Source organism: Adiantum capillus-veneris, chromosome 5 (genome assembly GCF_014529385.1).
Source record: "Adiantum capillus-veneris isolate H3 chromosome 5, ASM1452938v2, whole genome shotgun sequence".
In the NCBI taxonomy this organism is placed as follows: domain Eukaryota; kingdom Viridiplantae; phylum Streptophyta; class Polypodiopsida; order Polypodiales; family Pteridaceae; genus Adiantum; species Adiantum capillus-veneris.
Window position 1 is genome coordinate 118,431,355 of NC_140935.1, and position 19,051 is coordinate 118,450,405.

Below are 19,051 nucleotides of genomic sequence, written 5' to 3' on the forward strand. Positions count from 1 at the left end.
TTGATGAAATTATAGTCTTCTCCAAGGACGGAGCAAAGCACAGACACCATCTGCTACAAGTCTTTCAGGCATTGCGAGATCACAAGTTAGTTATCAATGTCAAAAAGAGTGAGTTTTTCTTGCCAGAGATATACTTTTTGAGACACATTGTCTCAACAGCAAGAGTACAGATGGACCCGGCCAAGATTGACACTATACGTGATTGGCCAGATTGAAGAATGTTCATGAAGTTAGAAGCTTCTTGGGCTTGTGTTCTTACTACCGCCGGTTCATTCGAAAGTTTGCAGAGGTAGCTTCCCCTTTGCACTTTCTGACACAGAAAGGAGTCCCTTTCTCGTGGGGACCCACAGAGGTGACTACCTTTTAGACATTGAAAGAGAAATTAACTTCTGGACCAGTGTTGACTTTGTCGGATTTGCAAAATTCATTGAAGTATATTGTGATGCTTGTGGTCGTAGTCAGGGAGCGGCCTTAATGCAAGAAGGCCATGTCATTGCCTACAAAAGCCGATTGTTATCAAGGCCGGAATTAACAGCACAAATTTATAAGAGAGCTCTCCCGGCAGTGATCCATGCTCTTACTCAATGGCGACATTACCTACTCGGAGCCGATTTTACGGTCTTCACTGATCATCAGAGTTTATGCTACATCTTGTCACAGAAGCAGCTTTCGGAAAAGCAGATGCGGTGGGCTAACATCTTGTCACAGTTTCACTTCCAGATTGTCCATGTTCAGGGATAGAAGAATTTGGTGGCCGATGCTTTGTCTCGAAAGCCGCTAGTCTTGGCTATTTCCGCGATTCATCATAGAAGCTTCGAGGACATGGTTGATAGTACGCCACAGATTCCGGATTTTTCCGATTTATTCACTCGAATACAGAATGGGGAGGTAGTAGCGGGGTATTCCATATGGGATGGCTACTTGATGAAGAAAGCCATGTGCGTTACACAACCGTTAAGAGAAAAGGTTTTGACTGAGTGTCATTGTCCACCTTTTACGGCTCACCGCGGCATCAACACCACCTTGAAAGGTGTGGAGCGTTACTTCTTTTGGCCGAGACTCGAGAGATGTGAACGCATTTGTACGCAGTTGTTTAATATGCTAGAAGGTCAAGTTTGACAGGCATAAGGCACAGGGATTGTTACAGCCTTTACCATTCCCACCTGTCCCACGGAAAGTATTGCTATGGATTTCACTTTTGATCTCCCGAAGACTCATAGTGGGCATGATGGCATTTGGATGGTCATCAACAGATTTAGCAAGCAAGCTCACTTCATTCCAGTGAAGAAAATAGTCAAGCCGGATCATTTAGCGAGACTGTTCATTGCGCAGATTTTTAGACTACATGGCATGCCTAAGACAATAGTCTCTGACAAAGATTCCCAATTCACGAGTTTGTTTTGGAGGGCTATTTGGGAGAACATTGGCACAAAGTTGCAGTTCTCATCATCATTCCACCCGTAGACAGATGGCAATCTGACCAGACGAAAGACTTGACACTCAATTTGCCAAGGTCTGGGAGGCTTTAGCGAAATCTCAGGAACGACATAAAAAGGCAGCAGGTCGACATCAACAAGATTTGAAATTAAAGGAAGACGATTAGGTGCTCTTACGTTTTGAGAAGGCACGCCTAAGAAAGAAAAAGGGAAAGGAGAGGCTTTTTCCAAAGCTTAGCATGAGGTATTATGGTCCTTTCCAGATAAAAGAAAAGATAAATGATGTCTCCTTTAGACTCAAGCTGCCCGATACTTGGAAGATTCACAATGCTTTTCATGTGAGTCTATTAAGCCTTTTAAAGGCGATGTGCCCGATGACGGGGAGCCTAATGAGCAACCCGAAGTGGAGGAAAGCGAGGAGATACTCGTTCCAAAACAGATTTTGGTACACAAGAACAAAAAGATAAAAGGTAAAACGATTAGGCGGTTCTTGGTTAAATTCAAGAACTATCCTGCATTGGATGTGAGGTGGATGGAGGAGGAGGACCTAGCAAATACTCCTCAGATTTTGGAACTTTACCTTGAAGCATTCGGTTTAGCATAGTCTACTCCGATAGAACCCTGATTTCAACGAGGGTGAATCTAGTGCAGCTTGCACAAGAGGGGAGTCTATCCGCTCCTTTGCCAACGGATTACCCTGATTTTGAATGAAGTCATTGATGTCCCCTTTGGGTTTCACGGATACTCATGGGCTGAGTAGTATTTTGATGTATGACTTTATGACAAGAATTCCCGAAAATGAAAATGATTGATTTGTACTTGACTTGTTTGAGTGCAAGAACTGAAAGACGAAATGACTACAGCATTTCGGTCTCATAAATCTCTATAGACATGATTGCATTAAGGATTTATTAATTCGGCATCCATGAGGTCCGAAAGGGATCTAGATGCGATTACTAAATACGTTGTCGATGGTCATGGTCTAAGATTTGGAATGAATTTGTCTGTAATTTGTCATGTGATGTCAAGTGATGTCCTGTGATGTCCGGTGATGTGACTGTCGTTTTGTACAAGTGCTAGATGTGTCGTGTCTAGTGCGTCGGTACTAACAGTCAATGTCTACTAGGACAGTTTATGGCCTCTGTCTATTTTGCAGGCGTAATCGAGGGCCATTCCAATTCATTCAAGAGGGGGGTTATGTCACAAACTAGTGACGTGGCACGCCCCGAACACACACACAAACACAATTGTTGATGTGGCAAGCCCTTGCGAAATGCGCCGACAAGCTGACGTGGCACTGTACTGACGGCCATAGAACGCGCTGACATGCTAACGTGACAACGTACGGAATTCCGTGATTTCCGCTGACAACATACAGAAATTGCGCTGGCTGATTTTGGCTGCTTTTGGGCAGTTGCTTTTGAGTTTAAGTTAATTGATTTTGGGGCTCTACTTTTGGGCATCCCTTGTAAGAATAAATAAGTCCTTAGGGACTCACTACTCAGAGCATCTAGACGCAGAGTCTGAGAGTGAGTACCCGCGGGCTCTCTTGTACTTTGCACACAGATTAATATACAAAGAAATACCGAAAGGGACGCCAGTCTTTGGGGCCAATACCTCTTGGCATGGAACTACGCCGGGCCATGTCGTCTTTTGTGAATTGTTTAAAAGTGAATCTCTGTTGTGTTGCAATAGAATCTTGACTTGGGGTGTCCAAGTTTGTTACACACAAAGCCAAGAGGCTTCTGTCCACCCAAAAACGCAACAGCGAAGTGATGAAAATGCTGCTGTCCAGCGATTTTCAGCGTGCTCGGACACTCCCAGCAGGGTCCGGAGCGGTGCAGAGGTGTAGGGAGGGCGGGGAATCAATGTAGCAACCCAAAGTGGGCTGAAAACAGAGAAAACAGCAGTGGATGCTGGCTGAAATCTGTAGCAGATGTAGAGGAATCGAGGCACCGGATGCTGAGCCGTGTAGGAATAGCAAGATCCAATGGGCAAGGCCCAGCGCTACCCCCTCTGCTGCAAAAACACTGCTTCATCAGCCCCAAAAACGCAGGTGCTGCTGTCCAAAAAAAGGCAGATCTGCGATGCATCTGGTGCAAAAACGCTGATGTAGGGAGGGGGTTTTCCGCGACGAAAAAGGCCAAAAAGGCCAGCGTAGGCAGCCAGAATGTGATAGCCAGGTGTAGGAGCAAAAACGCAAGCAGCTGATGCTTTCCAAAAACGCTAGCTGACCTGATCTTGGGAGGTAGAACCTGATGTTGATGTAGCGCCTAGACCATGGAGAGCCTGAAGCTCTGATACCATGTGAGAGTGCACGTGTGCGAAAGCGTGAGAGAGAGAGAGAGAGAGAGAGAGAGAGAGAGAGAGAGAGAGAGAGAGAGAGAGAGAGAAATGAAATGAAATGTTATATTAACGTCTTCAAAAGGCCAAAATGACCCATGAGACCAAATTGCTACAAAATTGTGAATCTGATACCGTGTGAGAGAGAGAGAGATTAACGTCTCGAAAGAGCCAAAATGGCCCATGAGACAAGAAACTATACATCTGGTAATACATCTCTCGTCTACTGAAACAGAAAAAAAGATCTACTCAACATCATAGTGATGTTAGAGTCTACAAAGCTAAAGCTGAGAATATGTACAAATACATGACTTATCCCATCCAAATCTGACCATCAACTCTCTATCTCCCTGTATCCCAAGATATCCCAGATGGGTAGATCCACTATAGAGAGGCCGCTGAAAGGTGGCACTCGTCTCCGATGTCGAGCGATGATGGCTTCGATTTGGTGCAAATGGCAAGGTCTGGGTCGAGGACCGGGTGGTCGAGGACGGCGAGTACGACCCTGTGCAGTGGCCTTATCAAGACGGACTCCTCTAGGCCTCGATGGACGTGGTCCTGGGGGTGTGGCTGTATCCATAGACGGAGTCTGTGTCCCAAGGTCCTCTCCCTCTCTACTGAAGAAGTCACGCATAGTGCGTTGTCGATCTGTTGGTGGAGAACTGTCTTGTAATAGTCTGTCCCTGTGCCTCCTCAGCTCTAGTAAAAAGAGTCTGAGGCATCTCTGGTCCTCATAATCCATCACCCGACATAATGGTCCAAAGCCCTCTCTGGAAAGGCAGTGGTATCTCCCCCTGATCTCGTAATAGACCGTGCAACGGCAAATGTAATGCTCCTCAGACCACAAACGCTAGATGTAGGATGAGGGGGCGATCGGCCCCCCGTGACAAGAAGACCCATACAATGATCAGATGATGGAAGTGGGTACTCCCTCGCCCCAAAAATAGGTGCCCAAGGGGAGGTAGGGCAATGCTAGATAAAATCCCCCACGACCCAACAAGAAAAGAAATATATATGAGGGCACCCGGACAATGGTGGGCGGCCAGCCCGGAGTGGGCGGCCGGACAATGCAGAGAAAATGCATATGCAAAGGTGGCCAACCCGGAGGCACACTAGCCGTACATGTATGCCCTAGACCTATGAAGCAACAATGTGGTGTAAATCCAACATGTAAGACGTCATTGATGCTTGCAAGGTGAAACTTTTTTTTTATGATCGCCAAAGAGACATCGATGGGCGTCAAGAAAACACTATTGGTGGTAACACCGATATTCGGATCAGAACAATCGGCCTACCTTAGGTAAAGCACTTTCTACTAGTGAGATGGCAGACTCTGTTTGCCATAGGAAGTCATGCTCACACGAGATGAATGCTCTATGATTTGGACATGCCCTATGCGGGAGGATCCAAGAGGTTTAATATCCTAAGGACTAACAACGCAGGATTACGCACAAGGACAAATACCTTGATTGATTTCTAGGAAGAACATTCTTCTCAAGGTTGAGAAGGCTGAATTGAGTTAATAGATTCTCGAATAAGGAAACTTATGATCTATTGGAAAAATGCAAATGACGAGTTCCTACATGACTCGTAAGATCGATGATTGGTGAAAGATATCCTCCAGACACTAGAGGAAGGACATGAATTTCTCCCGATGGAGACAAGTACCTCAGCTACTTTCAAACCAATAAGGTAAGTATTGAATTATTGAATTTTTATTTAATTGAAATTACCAATAAGGTAAGTATTGAATTATTGAATTTTTATTTAATTGAATTTTTAAGTTCTCTTTTGAGAAAGGACCAACTCACTCACTATTGAGCAAGATTTGGAATTTTTCCGGTTTCTCCCAAAGCAGTTCAATTGGACCACTACAGTTGAGGACGATTGCTTATAAGTGAGAAGGATGTTGCTAAATTAGCTATATCTGACAGAAAAATAATTCTAAATGAATTATTGGATTTATAAGTGAGAGAGTTTTCTCACTTGGGACACCAAGAAAAATAATTCTAAATGAATTTTTGGAATTTTAAGTGAGAGGGTTTTTCTCACGGGAGACATCTGAGTGCAGATATTTCTAGTGCATCATTCAAAATAATGACGGGAGCACTGTGAACGTGAATATCTGTAAGGCCACCAAGAACAGGTACTTTTGATGTGCAACATCGAATGGGTGACAGAGAGCATCAGCAAGAAGTATTTGACCATCCGGGAACGGACATCTTTGATGCGTCATAGGATGGGTGACATCGAGCATCGCGAAGGAGATTGTATCGTAAGTTCGCTGAGAAAGGACTAGATGATGGGTATTCCCGATGCGTCACATGGTGGGTGACAGGGGCATCAAAAAGCGAATATTCCATAGTCCAAACTGCGTTAGAATTGTGCACAAGGATTAGCAAGCACCTGAATGAAGATGGCTTTAGAGGAAACTTTGAGAAAATACATTTGCTTTCTGAGAAAGCGGGTTGCTTTTTGGGAAAGCAGATGCTTTCCCGCCAAGAAGTCTATGTTTGCATTGCATGTGTGCGTGTGGTTGGATCCAGAGATGCCAGGGAAGTGTTGTGCAAGCATTGTTTTCAGGTTTAATGGAGTTTTATAACAGGTGCAAACAATTTTTTAAAAAGGGCAGGCCGCCCACTTAATAAGTGGGCAGCCAGCTTTTAAAAAAAGAAGAGAGCATCCAAAAAAATAAAAGCCAACGCTGGCTCTATTGCTGCCCACGATTCTCCTCTCCCTCCCTTTCTGGCACAGCAGAAGCAACCTCTTTCTCCTTCTCTTTGGCGCACCTCTCTCAGCCACATTCTTGCTGGCAAGCCCTTCCCTTCCCAGACCCAACCATGGCCAGCCTCCGAGGGGCCTAAACCCTAGAAGCAGCACAAGAAATATAAGTTCTTACCAACTTACAGATCCTCGCCGAGTGGGGCAATTTGTTAAAAGCGTTTTTACCAACTTATGGGACCCGGTCTGATGGGGCCCAAGTTCCTAGGCCTCAAAACATTAAAATAAAGCTGGACACACAAATTCAAAGACTGGCAAAATTTTCTATTGACTGCCCGTAATTTGTGTTGATAGGCTGTACGGACGCCGCGTTCTACGTTGACTACTCACGTGGCGGCTGTACGGATTTCCGTATTTTTTGCTAGCTGATTTCAACACCAGCTTTTGGGCCATATGCTTTTGAGTTTGATGCTTTTAAATGTAACCTCTTTTCATCGCCAGGAGGCCTTTAAATATGTGCCAAGGGCTCATTCTTCAGCATGCTCCCACGTGGAGATGGAGGATGGAGTACCGGCGTTGTACCAAGTTCAAGCAATATAAAGAAATACCGAAAGGGGCGCCAGGGTTTGGGGCCAGTGCTCTCTTGGGGTGGAACTCCGCCACTCCGCGTCTCGTGTGTGGTGCATCTCTTTCAATTCAGTTGTTATTTGAAGTACATATAGTTGTTCAATCTGTTCTTTTCCGTTGACACATGGTGCCCCTCCCGTTACATTATCACCTTATCACCCCAAGTCCGACACATGTACAAACTAATGCATCAAACATTAGAAGATATGTTGAAAGCAAGTCTCTCTCACAAACAATTTGATTGGGGGAAGCATCTTTCACAATATGTTTGCCTAAACTAGGATTGGCCCATTCAAGTTTATAAGTCGATTTGAGCCTAAAACTCTAATTATTGTGGGCTTAGAGAAAGTTCAAAATCATCTAGTTTGTGTTTTCCATGTTGGCTGACAATACATCAAGAAAGCTCGTCATAATCAAAAGATAACTCCTTCCCACGGATAGGAGACGTTGGAGAATTGAGTGTCATATAAAATGGACAACAAAACGAAATTATAATACAATCCACCTAAAGCTATGTCAAAACCTTGTGTAAGGCCCTGTATAAGTTATAAATATAGTACAACATATAGAAGGAAACATAATCCCTTTACATCATGATTACCAAGATACTCAAACGGTTGACACCAAGGCAACAGAAACGTCCAATAGAAACCGGGCTAGAAACGCCACATTGTGAGTCAAACAGACTCAAAGTGATGGAAGAGATTGTTGTGTTTTACATGATGGATCCTGATAAGGGTTGAAATCGTTTTAACTACAAGTTCATGTTCTTTTCTTCCACTGTTTAAATGGATCAAGTTTTTTACGAAGAGAAAACCTTGGAAGCTTCAATCTAGAGACCCTCGAACTCCCGTCCTCTCTCTCTGTATATTTATATATATATATATATATATATATGCATCCCTCCGTGTCAGAAGTGTTTTGCATCACCTCTCTTTATCTCTCTTTCTCTTTGCACGTGGCAATGGGCACTTGCACTACCATAGGTAATTGATATACTCAATCCAAGTGGCACTTTTACTATTTCACCATGTTTGCTCTCTAACCCGTTTCCAAACGTTTTGCCATTCCTTAGGATAATGGAACCGAAATGTTGTTTCCTTGTCACTTTGCTTCACACACAGAATTGAAAAATATGGTGGGAAAACATAATTTCTCTCATGGAGGTCAAACATGCACATGGTATCATCCCCTAAAAAACTAACTGGGAGAATGTGTTTGCCAACAAAATCGGTTGACTCCTTGGCAGCCCAGGTCTTAGGTGGCAGTGACCAAGACTCCGGTTTATTCATGGATGGTCCCCCTAGGAATACAGTGGAAAGGTGCTCACAAGCATTCCCTTCTGACTTTTAAAAGAAAAAAGGCTAAATATAAATGCTGAGGCCACTAGTTGATGATTCTATTTCCTTTCATTTCCACAAGTCATTTGTGTGTACAAAGAAGGACACGCTTCAGTTGTCACGACTTCAGCTGTTCTCATGGGGGCTTCCTGAAACAAATTTACTATGAGAAAAAAGATTGAGATGGAAATCTAAGAAAAGGGTGTGACAACATGAGTCAATATAAAGAGGAGCCTTTTTCCTGTTTGAAGTGTAGAAACAAAAGGCAAATGTTAACAAAGAAAGAAAAAAGGGGTCTAACCGACAGAAGTGTACAAAAAATCATGGGTGATATACAAGAAGCAAGTAGATCAAATTAATATGACCTTCACTCTTCGTTTTTTTTTAAACGAGGTGAATATTACAAAGCATTTTTCCTGTGTATACATGAGTTCATAAAACATATAGAAGCGAGCATATTAACATATCTCAACATCACCAAGCCTTTTTCCTGTGTATGAATGAGGAAATATTTAGTATAAACATGGGACATATGAACATTATGTAAACGTCACAAAGCCTTCTTCTTGTGTAAAAATGTGGACACAAAAACTAATAAATGTGGGCATACACAACCACTTTGAGCTACCACCGAAACAAACAATAAATAAGTTTAATATGACTCTCTATTGCATGTACACCAATTGACAGGATTCGCATCACAAGGCCTTTCTCCCATGTATAAATAAGGATATATGAACATTTTCTGATTAAGACTGCCTCCAGTTACTCCTCACAAAGGCTGAAATAGCCATACTTCAACAACAAGTGGACCAGGACAATGCTGGTGAACAAAAGAAGAAGAGGAAGACTACAGGAAAACAAGCAAGGGCTGTTTGTTTATTTCAAAAAAAAAAGAAAAAGTCCAAAGAAGAGCAGCTAACTTCCTTATCACAAGTCCAACCAAACAAAGGTGCAAAATAAAGGAAGCCTTAAAATTTAAACATAAACAGATTCTATCCAGAAATACCCGCTGAAGGATTGTTTGCGAGTGTTTTCTCTCTTGTCTCTCGTGCCGCCAAGCATCAACCACCTCTTGATACTTAATGTAAACTTTTGTCAACTGCAGGAATAAGACCCATCAGCTCATGTAACATTGTTTACCTTCTATAAGAAGGGCATAGAAAACAAATAGCTTACACTCCATCCATCTCGTAGCAGAGCTGCAGCAAGTGATGTCCCTGAGACACCAGAAGGGATCATTGGAAGTGAGAGCCCATCCTCGTGGAGCTCCAATGACAGCTGCGAATTTCTGTAAATATTGCACAATGGATCAAAAAGGTTAACAGATGCACTGCATCCACTTCAACCATTAAATTTTGTAAGTAGACCTGATTGTCAGCTCTGTCGAAGATCTGTCTGGTATATTTTCGAGTAAAAACAAAGAGCCATCCTCCTTACGACTCTTAATAGCTTCAAGCTCCTTTTCCAACTTCTCAACCTTCTCCTCAGACTCCAAAGCACGCTACCAATCAAAATAATACAATGCATGAATACACACTGTTATACGCTACAATCGAAGTAAAGCTTAAGCAGGCTTGAATGCCAACTAGGACTCTTGACCATAGCATAAATAAAAAGCACAACGCAAAGCTTTTCTAATATACAGCTTGAGAGCTTGGCCAACCTTTTCAATATCTTTACGAATTTCGACCTCCTTTTGTAAGCGATCTTTATAATCAGATTCAACCTGATTTAGATGAACCTTCACAAGAAAGCAAACAGATAAATGAGCTGGTTCAACTGAAAAGATTCCCATGTTGAACACACGAAAAACGTGGATGAAACAATCAGGCCTGCTTACCTCGAGAGCCTTTATTACACCTTCAAGATCCACCGCCTTTTTTGACCATTCTTCTGAGCTTTGCTTGTAGAGTTCAGCAAGCTTTGAAGCCTGCAAGAAACAAGAAGAAGGATGGACAGCTTACATCCCCACACTTGGTTCAACTTTCTTCTAATACCTCAAACTTTCTTGAGCTAAAAGGAGAAGAAGGAACGAGTTAGACTGTGCAATGCAAAATTCTTACTGTCTCCACTTCAAGAACAAGATGATCTTCTTTGCTTGCAGCCTCCTCCCTTGTGGCTCTTAACTCCTACAAACAAAAACTCAAAATGTCAGGGTTCAAAAATGCAACCTGTCTTTAAGCTCCAACCCGACCTACACATCAGAGTTCAGACGCGATAAACAGCTTAAAACCGAAGACAAAGTTAAATTTCTCCATTCGACAAAGGATAATATATTTTGGACATACATATGATAGCAAATAATGAAAGAGAGAGGGAGGAGGACTTTTTGACTACTTTTTGAGAGGTTTGACCAGCGTGGACTATGAGACCAGGGTTCACCGATAAAAAAGTGCATCAAAGAGCGTAACTTTAATATCGTCCACAAGTCGTTTCCACAGTTAAACATCTCAAACAATTGAGATATTAAAGAAGCTCCAAACTCAAAGTTGATCCTCTCAACGCGTCCTCCGGATTGACGCAAACCAATTTCAATTTTGACCAGCTGCAAAACTTTAGGGTTTTGTCAGTAAATTAGGGCTTCTGCACAAAAATTATGCGTATGTTTGATTGCTACTGCTCGACAATTTTGGCTTAGATGTGTATCAAAATGGAGACACTTGATGGTTTTCTTGATTTCTTGTCGAGTTTGACATGAATGAGATTGTTTTGGTCAAATGTGGAATTGTGGATAAGGATTTGGTTACTAGTTGGGACGTCCCAATAGGTCTAATATGAAATGTTGGAATTGGATGTTGTATCTCTATGTTATGCAGTTTTCCATGCCTAAAACTAGTGACTATAGATATGTCTTGGTGAGTTTGGGTTTGACAGTTGTAATCGAGGATGATTACTCTTAGGAGGTTATGTAATAAACTCATGACGCTGCAAATATGCACTAAAGGTATCTCAAGAAATTTGGTTGCAAAGATCCAGTAGCAAGTCCAAAAGAAACCAAGAACACTTTTTATAATACAGTACCAAGGTGATTCACCTTAATGTAAAGGCCTTTCGTTTCTTCACAAGAATTCATTTGTAGCACAGTGCTTTACATCTATTTCTAATAAGACCTCCTGAACCATGACAACACATTAATACATAATAACTGAATATCACATGTAAAACAAAATTCTAACATCAGGCTACAAGGTTAACTAGAATGGATGCGAGAAACAAGGATAAGGAGAACAGGAAATGTGGCAGCAAGAGCAAGAAATGTGAAGCTTTAGCACAGCCCCTTCTCTAAATATGAGACCTTTGTCTCTATGACACAAGCAGCAATCCAGAAATTAAATAGCAATATGTGGTAGCCTCCGTATACCTTCTTAGGCCACAAAATGTATGCAAACATAGTCAATGCTTAAGGCATCAAATGACTGAAAAAGATAGTTGGTCATTTTGTCGTTGCTGGCCCAATTTGTTCAATACAAAGTAATAACTAAAGCTCAAGTTACCTCTCGCGTTTGATTAAGGCGGACTTCCAGTTCTTTGACCTGTTCTTTGCTTCTCTGCAATGATTCTCCTATTTCTTTCCAGGCTTGTTCAGCCTACAACAGCAAGGAAAGTAATCTCCATGAGAATGGGGTAATGCCTAAATAAAAAAGTTCTAAGCATTTCAAAAGGCTTGGAATGTTACATTCGAAAGCTTAGAACGTAGTTCCATCTCTACATCTGATGAAGTCCGTCGTTCTTTCAGTAAAGTGTCAACTTTGTCTGTCAACTCTTCATTCAACCATGAATTATGTTGTTCCAGAAGCTCCTTTTCCTATTTGTGAAAGGGAGTCCATTTAATGATCAAAATCAGATCTGTGTGTGAAGGCCCAGATTACTACTTTTGTGACAAAAACTGACAAAATGACCTGCAGTAAGCGAGCTTGGACAGCCTGAGACCGACTCAACTCTGACTCAAACTCTCGTAACTTCCCTTCCAAGGTATGTCGTTCATCTGTCAAAAAGACCTGCCACTTCAAGTGTGAAAACTGGACCATCCAGAGATAGCAGCTTGAAAGCTTGCATTAAATAGCTTGAAATCCATTTAAAAAAATTTGATATCTATATATCTATCCCAAACGTAGCTAATAAATTTCCACAAATCAGATTCGTAATCGAAGTAGCCCAGACGAATGTGCAGGAAACACACGTACCAATCATAATAAGATACATGTTGAAACGCATGGCAAACAAGCATGTAGAATGGTGTACATGACAGAATGGTCTCCGGTACAAAACTGTTTGATCATGAAGGGGCAAAGCCCAAGGCTATCTCAGGCAACACACTCAGAGTCAATTTGCCTGATAGGTGCTCAGTAAAAATAAATATACATCCACAATACATATCAAGCAAACTTTTCAGCGGCCATGTATCACGACATTTAACTCTCAGACCATGTAATAACTAGAGAATATCAAACGATTCATAGCTTGTATCTCTCATCGTCAACTTTCTAAGGGCGTTCTCTGAGAATTGAGGTTTGAAACAAATAATCAGCAGGCCTGGACCTTGCAAAAGTGTGCTTAATTGCACAGAAAGGCAGACACGTGGGTGAAATCACAAACCGTCACATAGTAATTCATGAATGACAAACAGAGACGTCATGAACAAAGCAACAAGAAGAGTTGCCAAAAAGATGATCCTCTCTCCACTTTATACATCACAAACACGTCATCCTATGGAGAATGAGCTTGAGATGCAAAAGAAAGAACTGCATGCAAAAGGCGTAATCCTGTGGAAAATACTATCCAGACAAACAAGATCCTATAGAAAATGAGCTTGTCTGGGCCCACCAAGAACTGTGTGCGTGTGTTGGGTTTGCGAATTACATATGATTCTTTTTAAATCCTTTTTCCATACATACAGGTCCAACAAGTCAGATCTCTTCACTAGAAGAAAGCACTCCATACTTGCCAAAAACAATCTTACAGGATACTTCTAATGTACTAATTAGCTTACTTACAATCTTATCGAGATAACCCTTGATGTGTGTATTCTTCTCAATCACTTCTGCATTCTTCTGTTCTATAACTTCCATCAACTCCCTTTTGGCATTCCTTGCTTCATTAAGTTCGCATGACAACCGTTCTCTATCACTATCTTGCTTCATCTGGATCAAATATCATCAAGTTCAAACAAAGACTTAATAGCATAAAACTTTTAAAGGCAATCATAATAAGGACATGACAGTGCAAGGGCTTATTTCCTACATTTGAAACCCATACCAACCAAGGTGGATAGGTACGATAAGTATGGCACCAAAAAAATGTTAAAAAACATTGTGCAATATAGGTAATCACTACCGATATGAAAATTTGTTAGGTCTTGATACAAATAGATATACATGTCTACTTATGCATGCTTGCTTACATGTAAATGCATGTATACATACATGTAAATTTGTTGGGTATTGATACAAATAGATATACATGTCTACTTATGCATGCTTGCTTACATGTAAATGCATGTATACATACGTATATACTATCTATATACATAAAGTACATGCATGCATGTATACATCATATGTACACTACCCTAGATACACGCGTGTATGTGTCTGTGTGCGCATATAAATAACAACCAGTTCGTAAAGTAATGAACACCTGTGGTATTGATCATACGGTATGGGAAAGACTGATATATGCACATTTGGAATGCGGCCTTGACACTAACCACACAAATTTAAGACAAAAGAGTAAATTCTAGAATAAAAGCTATAGAAATTCGACAAGGTGAAGAGCTATAAAAAAGCATTACACAAACAAATTTATCACAATTTTGAGAGCTTTAAACACATATATCAAGGCTCGTGGATAATCCATGGCCAAGACATCCAAAAAGTAAACAAAACCAACTTCATTTCTCTCGCATGCCCTTAACAAGCTCATCAAGCATTATCACCTTTTAGACTCACAACAGCACGCTTTGGCAGAATCTCACACGCTGGAGGTGGAAGTAGCACCATTACCACCATCTTGTCTCTACGGCGTTGCCTCTAAGCTACTTTCACTATCCAAAGTAGCTCGCTTTGTTCCTGACAGCTGAGCATAGCGCCGCTCAAACTCTCTCAACAGTTCAATGGTGGAAAGTCCTTTTGGCTTTGCAACTGTAACCGGCTTGATCATTGCAAAGTACAACTCCCGAGGGTCCTCTGCTCTCAGACTCTACGTCTAGATGCTCTGAAGAGTGAGGCCCCAAGGGCTCTTTTATTCTTACAAGGGATGCCCAAAAGCAAAGACCCCAAAAGCAATTTGTTCAAAAGCAATCAACTCAAAAGCTACTGGCTTAAAAGCTGCCAGTGTAACTCCCAGAAATCCGTACAACCTGCCACGTCAGCAATTGCCAGCGCAAAACGCGAAAATCCATATTGTTGCCACGTCAGCATGTCAATGCAAATCTGTACAGCCTGTCAGCGTGAATTGCGGCATGTCCATACAATCTCTGCCGCGGGTAGTTTGTGACATACCCCCTCTTGGAAGAATTGTAATCGCCCTCAATTATGCCTGCAAAAACAAACATAAGCAATAAACCAATAGACACTGACTCTAAGTACCGACGCACTAGACGACACAAATCCAGCACTTGCACAAAGACGACAGTCACTGAACGTTCACATCACATTCAAATCAAATCGATCACAGAAAAATTCATTCCAAATCTCAGACCATGATTACCAGCAACGTATTTAGCAATCGCATCTAGATCCATCATGGACCTCACTGATGTCGGATTAACAAATTCTTATTGCGATCATGTCCATAGAGATTCTCAAGACCGAAATGCTGCAGTCATTTCGTCTTTCAGTCCTGCACTCAAACATAGTCACATGTTAAAGTGTTCATCAATCAGAATCAGTTTCGGGAATTCCCATGTCGAAGTACTTCTTTCATAAAGTCATCCAACAGAATATCTTGCAGTAGTCATTCAATGTATTGTTCTCAGTCATTTTCAAGTGTTGCCAAGCCGTGATGACATCTCTTGCATATTTATATGATATCCAAGTTGACGCGAAAAATAATTTTAACCACGCCGCATGTGCTTCTTTGCGTAACAACATAGTAGACCATGCTTGCACAATTCCTTTCAAGTAAGATGCCGCCTTTCGCAACCTGGAATGTTCTCAAAAACGTCTTCCAAAGAAGGCCACGTCAAACTATTATACAAACTCAAGGGTTCGATGGGTGTCCTAGTAGCGTGAAAACGTCTCAAACCTAACTGCCTGACTCCCTTCCTTGAACTCCTTGGTTTTCTTGTTGATCTGGTCATTGTCGAAAGAGGACATGCTCTTCTCCTTTGAACGGCTAGATGGCCTTCCATGCCTTCTAGAGTTTTTTTTTTTTCAAAATTCTACTTCAAAAGAATCTTGTCTTAGGTGCTTAGAAATGGAGGAGCCTTCTTAGCATACTCGAATACTTCAAAGTTCAAATGGCGCCTTCCCTATATGTTGTTGTAGGAAAACTCCACCAAGGGCAAATAAGATTCCCATTAAGTCTTCTGTTCCGAAAAATAAGACTTCAACAAATTCAAAACCATTGAATTGGCTATCTCAAATTGCCCATCTGTCTTTGGTTGGAACAAGGACGAGAACTGCAACCGCGTGCTAAGGTTCTCCCAAATTGCCCTCCAAAACAAACTAGTAAACAGCAGATCTCTGTCCAAAGCAATGGACTCGGACATGCAATATATTCGGAAAACCTGTGAGACAAACAGTTTTGCCAAATGATCGGGCTTTTTGTCTTCTTACCGTAAAGAAGTTAGCCCGCTTACTGAATATGTTGATGACTGTCCAATGCCATCATGCCCACTTTGAGTCTTGGGGAGATTAGAGATGAAATCTATAGCAATGCTTTCACAAGGGCGGGTGGGATAGGGTAAAGGCTGTAAGAATCCGTGCGCCATATGCCTGTCAAACTTGACCTTTTGGAATACTAAACAACTGCCAACAAAGTCATCCACATCCTTTTTAAGCCTCGGCCAATAGAAGTAACGCTCCACCCCCTTCAAGGTGGTATCTATGCCACGGTGGCCTGTAAAAGGTGGACAATGGCACTCTGTCAAAACTTTTTCCCTCAAAGGTTGTGTAACACACAACATCGTTTTCCGCATCAAATAGCCATCCCGTTTGGAATAGCCTGAAATTGCCTCCCGATCTTGGTCCTAGTAAAAATATCAAAAAAGTCAAGATTCGTGGCGTACCGATCAACCATATCCTCGAAGCTTCTGGGATGAATCGCGGAAATAGCCAGAACTAAGGACTTCCGAGACAATGCATCTGTCACTAAATTCTTCTGTCCCTGAACATGGACAATCTGGAAGTGAAACTATGACAGGATGTTAGCCCATCGCATCTGCTTTTCCGAAAGCTACTTCTGCGACAAGTAGAGTGAACTGTGGTAATTTGTAAAGATTGAAAAGTCGGCTCCAAGAAGATAGTTCAACCATTGCATAAGAGTGTGGATAACTGTCAAAAGCTCTTTCTCTTAAATCTCTACAACCATTTCACGACGTAAAAGCATCCTGTCACAAACTGCTGACGTGTCAAGCCATTGAAGAACGGAGCCAACTTGAAGATCCCGGCCAAGGAGCCTAAACCCTAGAAGGGGCAGAAGGAGTTGAAGTTCTCACCAACTTACAGATCCTCATCGAGTGGGTCTATTTTTAAAGAAGTTCCAACCAACTTATGGGACCCTCTCCGATGGGGCCCAAGTGACGCAAAGGATATAAAATAAAGCAAGATCCACTTTTTGTGGAGAGTTGATGACGTGGCAAAACTGTGCGGAAAACCCGGATTCTGCGTTAGCATGATGACGTGGCAGCCTGTACGGATTTCCGCATTTCACGTTGACTGTGCTAACGTGGCACTCTATACGGATTTCCGTGCTTTACGCTGGCTGATTTTCAGCGCCAACTTTTGCGCGAGTTGCTTTTGAGTTTCAAGCTTTCCATGTAAACAGCTTTTCGAGGCCAAGGGCCTTTAAATAAGTGCAGAGGGCTCAGTCTCCGGCACGCTTCAATGAGAAGGTGCAGAGCGCAAGTACTGGCATTGTACTGAGTTCAAGTAATATAATGACATACCGAAAGGGGCGCCAAGGTTTGGGGCCAGTACTCTTTGGCGTGGAATTCCGCCACTCCGTGTCGCGTGTGCTCTCTCTCTTGTTGTTCAGTTATTATTGGAGTGCTAAAAGTCTGTTCAGTTTGTTCTTTTCTATTGGCACGTGGTGCCCGTCTTGTGACAGTGGTACCAGAGCTTCAGGCATGTGCTTTTCTGAAAGCATACCGATCCCACCAAAAGAGCAGACAGATCAAAACCAACGCTTCCAAAGTCTACTGGAATTTTATTTCAAGTATTTTATTAGCCCCGATCCCGAACTTATGAGCCCCGATCCCGAACTTATGAGCCCCGATCCCGCACTTATTCATAAATTCAACAAAATATTTGCAGTTTCTTCTTGACGAGCTTCATGACATTCTTTCGCGGAATAGTCAGCAGAATCTTCCGATGCTACAAAGTTTTCAACAATTTTTTAATTACATGTTACCCCCTCTGATGCCTCACGTGGTACCTCCTTCTCCGACACCAGAAAATATGAGAGCTCCCAACCAGCAACCTTCCAAGCAATCTTTTCCGATCGGGGGAGTCTTCAGGAATATGGTGCAGCCATTTGACCCTGATCCAGTGCAACCGCCTTTGCCACCATCGTTGCCCCCACCACCACCACCACCAGGCTACAATGGTTGGAGCCCATATGGATACCCTTATTATCCGTACCCGAGATACGTGCCTAACCAACCCAAAGATTTCTAGGATGGCGGCACGAAAGTCAAATTTTTCACTTTTTCCGGGGTGAAAGATCGAAAGAAAGCATTGCATTTCTTATAGCAATTCAACAACATTTATGCTTTGGGGAACTATACATAAGAATCCAAGATTTCTCAAGCAGCGGGATTTCTTAAAGATAATGCTTAAAGATAATGCTTAAAGATAATGCTATGCAGTGGTGAAGTTCAATCGCAACACAACCGCATGCTCCAAGGACCTGGCAAGCTTTCAAGACAGTTTTTGCACGCAGTTACATGACTTTTCTCTCTAAAGTCCAAATTTTGGCAGAGTGGGGCAACTTGAAAATGCTTGCCACCAAAACCATGGACAACTATAACCAAATGTAAGGTGCAACTGAAGTGAATGTTGAACTTTGCTCAAGATGAGTGCTCCGAACTATGCTCAAGGTTCCTTTTACTTACGGAAGGGAGAGCCTTCCCTTCCTTTAGTGAGAGAGTGCAATGGACACAAACAAAGTGGATAAACACTGTGAATGAAGGTGCTGAGACTGAGAGCTAGAGAGAGAAGAATATGACACCAAAATGTTGTCAAACCCTCCTCCGAAGGCCCCACTCTCTATGGCGAGAGCGGTCTACTTATGATTGCACAAATCTCTACAATGCCTGCCGACGATGAGGACGACGACGAGACGGGCTGAAATCTGAAAACGGTAATGGCTGAAATCTGCAAATCTTTATCTGCTGAATTCTGACTCTATGTCAGTGAC

At 42.2% G+C, this 19,051-nt stretch overlaps 1 protein-coding gene across 2 annotated transcripts in view; it reads right to left on the bottom strand.

Moving 5' to 3' along the window:
- Positions 1-19,051, bottom strand: part of NUA (nuclear pore anchor) — a 150,460-nt gene that overhangs the window by 126,769 nt on the left and 4,640 nt on the right. For both annotated transcript variants that reach the window (XM_086512744.1, XM_086512743.1), the window contains exons 2-11: positions 13,465-13,611; positions 12,370-12,468; positions 12,147-12,275; positions 11,965-12,057; positions 10,534-10,599; positions 10,311-10,400; positions 10,134-10,211; positions 9,838-9,971; positions 9,647-9,758; positions 9,477-9,569 (exon numbers count right to left, since the gene is read on the bottom strand). In XM_086512744.1, coding sequence (XP_086368870.1) covers positions 9,477-9,569; positions 9,647-9,758; positions 9,838-9,971; positions 10,134-10,211; positions 10,311-10,400; positions 10,534-10,599; positions 11,965-12,057; positions 12,147-12,275; positions 12,370-12,468; positions 13,465-13,611 — 1,041 coding nt within the window. The remainder of the gene's footprint in view (positions 1-9,476; positions 9,570-9,646; positions 9,759-9,837; positions 9,972-10,133; positions 10,212-10,310; positions 10,401-10,533; positions 10,600-11,964; positions 12,058-12,146; positions 12,276-12,369; positions 12,469-13,464; positions 13,612-19,051) is intronic.